At 39.3% G+C, this 4,616-nt stretch overlaps 1 protein-coding gene across 1 annotated transcript; it reads left to right on the forward strand.

Moving 5' to 3' along the window:
* The first annotated feature begins 271 nt into the window (after nt 1–271).
* Nucleotides 272–3,566, forward strand: LOC104414905 (endo-1,3;1,4-beta-D-glucanase). The gene is given in 8 exon segments (XM_010026128.3): nt 272–507; nt 674–695; nt 1,240–1,369; nt 1,683–1,773; nt 2,551–2,640; nt 2,949–3,014; nt 3,017–3,048; nt 3,198–3,566. Coding segments are annotated over 8 exon segments (720 nt in total). The 5' UTR covers nt 272–359; the 3' UTR covers nt 3,339–3,566.
* Nucleotides 3,567–4,616: the final 1,050 nt, after the last annotated feature.

Consider the following 4,616-nt stretch of genomic DNA (forward strand, 5'->3'; position numbering starts at 1 on the left):
AACTCTTTTCCTTTCTTCCCCTTTCTCTTCTTTCTTTCTTTCTGGTTGAGGACCCTCAGCTTCTATTTAACCGAGCCCTCTCCTCTCTTCTTTTTACTTTATTGACTTTTCAACTTCTTTTATGTTTCTTCTTTTGGGGCCCACTAGCCAAATATTATACCTTCCCACCGAGTCAAGTCAATGTCGCCCCTACCATCTTCTACGTCTCGACGTGAGGAAGTTATTGTTGCCCGAGTGACGCATGTAATGACGCCTTGAGGCCCTCCATCTTTTCCTTATCACAACTTGTCCCGTTCTTGCACCGATTCCTCACTCCTAGTGCGTCCCACTTTCACCAGATTTCTGAGGAAGAAAGGAAAATGTCGAGCTCTCAGTGTTTTGAGAACCCACCAAACCTGAGCTCCACTTGCGGAGCAGGACACGTTGAAGAGCTTGCAGGTCTCAAGACTTACGTCACCGGCCCTTCCGATTCCAAGCGTGCTGTTCTTCTCATCGCCGATGTTTTCGGTACTGGCCCATTTCTTTAATTTTGATTTTGTGGTGTTTCTCTCAGTTGGGTCTTTTCTTTTGGTCAATTATGTATATCTCCTTGGTTCTTTGTCGTTCTTGTGCTTTTCGATTGGTCCATGATATTGCTGCTTGATTGATGATCTTTGCTCATCTGTTTGTGCAGGGTATGAGGCTCCTAAGCTGAGGTATGGAATCTTTCTCAAGTTGTTCTATGTATATGTTGTTCTCTAGTGCCATCTTTTGACGTTTCATGGTGAATAAACTCTGTATTCTCCGGATAGCATACATTTGAAAGCTTTGCTTTTCCGTTCACCTTTCACCTGTGATGACGAAGAGCATTAGATGGCACTTGAGGGCGAAGCCAGTTCATTCTGGATAAGTGTGTTTGGCGTTCTTCTGTTCCAAGTTAAAACATCATTTGTTGAATTGTATATACACGCGGGACTTCATGGCATAGTCCAGCTGACATTTTATATACATCGCTTGATTCAATATGAATCACAGTTTTCTTTGTTCTAATGATTTCTGCTACTAATATGACTCAGCTGGTCATGTAATTCGGTTTCATCTTGAGATAGAGTTATCCTTAGTTGCAACACCAAAATCACATAAGCTGGGGTTGCCTTCTTGACAGTCCCGGCATAATTCTATGTTTTAACAAGATTGAGAATGATAAGAGTTACCTTTTCAAATTGTCATACTTATTTGCGGAATGCTTTCGTTGTGTAGGAAACTCGCAGATAAAATTGCATCCGCGGGATTCTTGGTGGCTGTACCTGATTTCTTTTACGGAGATCCCATTATTGATTTCACTAGTCCTAATTTCAATTTTGAAGCTTGGTTTAAGAATCACGGCACGGTGAGTTTTTCACTCCTTCAGGCTGTGAAAGTGTGACAGTACATTTAGAAGTTCAGAGGAAACAAGGGGCTTTCTACTGTGCAAACTTGATTTGTAGACTCGAATCACACGGTGTAAGTTGCATTGGTATTTAGACCTGGTTGGAGATTGCTGGTCATTTCAAAGATTTTCGACGCCCAGCAAGATCTTTATTATATAAAATTCCAAATGCAAAACATGAAACAGCATAAGTAGAATAAAAGCCTCATGAATTTTGATGTTACCGACTTTTAGACAGTCTTTTTATAAACGTTTACTTAATTTGCTTCTTTAGGATAAAGGGCATGAAGATGCCAAGCCAGTGATTGCTGCTCTTAAGAGCAAAGGTGTGTCTACCATTGGGGCTGCAGGATTTTGTTGGGGAGGTAAAATTTTCTGAATTCACTTTCCCAGTTTTGAGGGGGTTGTTGGGTTAAGAAATGGGAAATTTGTTCTTGTTGGAAATTGTGATCCATTTTCTCTAAAAATATCTAGAACTACTAACTTAATCATTAAGGTGAGAACCTTCTAGAATTGTTGAGAATGGAGATTGCTAGTTGAATCTAGAAAATTCACATGGGAATGCAAGCAAGCAAAAGCCAAGCATCAAAGAAAATCCTAGAACAAGTAAGAGGAGTCTAGAGAAGTCCATGCTTCAAGAGAAGTCTAGAATTCTAGAATGCTTCAAGAGAAGTTTAGAATTCTCTGTCTTATGTTAGTAGCTATTTGTAGAGAAGTGTAGAGACTTCCTCCACCTACTTTGGCAGCCTATATAAAGGAGCAAGTGCTCCATGTTTTGGTGAAAGGGAGCTAACCATAAAAACCACATCATGCTCCCTCACCAACACTTCCTTCAACTATTGTAAAATTATTTTATCCAACTAATGAAACTATTTTTGTCCCATAAACCTTCTCAAAATATCCCATATCCCATGTTCTTTATCCTTTAATTATCCTAGTTTATCCCTTGTTCATCCTCTACAAACTATATCATACACTTGCACACAACATCACTAATAAAAAACTATCATCAATACCAAAACCATACTTCCGCGCATATTTATATTTTTAACAGTTCTACATTGACCATTGAGAAACTAGTTTTGTTGACTTGCAGAAAAGTTCTTTCAAGTTGTTAAAAAGAGCTTGCCTATTCTTTTCAGGAGTGGTGCTGGTGAAATTAGCAGGCACTGAAGACATTCAAGCAGCAGTTATTCTGCACCCCGGTCCTATGACCGAAGATGCAATCAAAGGTAAAGCTATGCCAATAAACATGGACTTGCTATTTTCTTCTCAGTCGCAGCGATATAATTTCTTCATGAGGGTATAAGACTTGGTACTTGGCACGGGAGCCTTTATCGCCTATTATGAAATGCTCATGAACAATTAAACTATATGAATTCTGATGGGAGTATGCAATGCAGCCAAGAGTGACGAAGAAACTCGCTATAACATGTCCGGTCAATCACAAAAAATCGATGGCACGACTTTTGTCTACTTGAGAAGTGTTCCTTAAACTGGAAGCCTTAAAAGACCTTATTTTCTTCTGTTCTTTGTTCAGCTGTCAAGATTCCAACTGCTATATTGGGAGCTGAGATCGACCATTCTTCCCCGCCGGAACAACTGAAAAGTTTGGGGAGATCATGTCGGCTAAAACTGAAGTAAGCTTCTTAGGATGCTTTTCGTTGGTTGCAAACCTATTGTCAGAAAATGCAATCGTTTTTCCACGTTCCCATCATTTCGCTTGCAAAGCACTTTCCCTTCCTGGTTATTTATACACATCGCTAATTCAAAGACCCCGGTTTTGCAGTTTGAGAGCTATGTGAAGATATTCCCTGGTGTTAGTCATGGATGGAGTGTGAGGTACGACGACGACAATGAATTGGTGGTCAAGAGCGCCGAAGAGGCCCAAGAAGACACTTTGAATTGGTTCTTGAAGCATGTCAAGTGAAGAGAACAGAAGGCATTGAAGCAGAACATTCTGACGGAAGCAGTAGATGACTGTATTGTGTGAGACGAACAGTTTGAGGACTAGTCATCTATTGTAATATCTGGCGAGGGAACAATGTACTGTGCTGTTGATACTTAGAGAAATAAAGACATTAGTTTCATCGCTTAAACTTGGAAGATTGAAAACGAAATATATCGCCTAGAGTTGTATCGTGGCGATTTTCGTGGCGATTTGGGTGCATTTTCTATTCGAATTGATCAGAGGTGTTCACTGTCCATTAAATGAGGACCACACATTGGAATATGAAACAGCATATTCGTTTCCCAATCCCAAGGATATGTTATTTGCATGGTTACCACCAAGTCATCAGCTAAAGTGGCTAGTATCTAATGTAATCTCTAGACCACTTAATTTTAAATGCATCCATTATATTATAAGTTATAACTTGACAAGTATGCGAGCAATTAAGATTTCATTAAAAGATACACGATCTCAAAATCGCATGCCCCAAGAAAAAAAGAAGAAGAGATGAAAGTAAGGATATCGAGAAAAATAGTATCCAAAATATATGAGAAACCAACTATTTGAACTTATGACAAAAGCGAAGCGTTTGTTTTTGGTCAAGTCTATATGCTAGTAGGTCAAGATTTTTCGAAACTAAGTCAGATAGACATGGAAAAATTCGTCCTTCATGTATATGGTATATATTTTCGCAATGTGCATTTGTATACTGACCAAAAAATTTCAGCTTTTGGCCAGATGGTGTTTTTTTGTGAGAGAACGCATGTCTCCACCGGGCTAAATATATTATGGTTTCGTCTTTGTTCGTTTCTCGTCTGTTTCTCACCGGCCCTCTTTCTTGTTTGACATCAGCAGTGACGTTAATACGAACCACGAGACCTTTGATGACTAATCCGAACCATAAGATTACACGGACACCTTTTTCAGACACTGTGATATTGTATCGCGGATAAGCCAATGGTTTTCAGAAGGCAAAGCATGATTCCACTTAGCGACCAGTGAATCACCGTATCATCTCTCGTCTCTTGGCTCTGTTCTTACCTCGGAAAGAATAAAGAAACGAAGAAAAAGACCATGAACAGTAAACAATGAAAGAAAAGAGAAGAAAAGATCAAAATATCTATAATTTTTTTCAAAACGACGTCGTTTTGAGTGGAGTTGTGCATGTCAATATCACTAACCCTTGCCATGTAAGATGACAAGCATTGATTTGCACCTCTACATCGGAATTTCCTGATATAAATTAGTTGGATAGAC

The sequence above is a fragment of the Eucalyptus grandis genome, chromosome 8 (assembly GCF_016545825.1).
Source record: "Eucalyptus grandis isolate ANBG69807.140 chromosome 8, ASM1654582v1, whole genome shotgun sequence".
In the NCBI taxonomy this organism is placed as follows: Eukaryota; Viridiplantae; Streptophyta; class Magnoliopsida; order Myrtales; family Myrtaceae; genus Eucalyptus; species Eucalyptus grandis.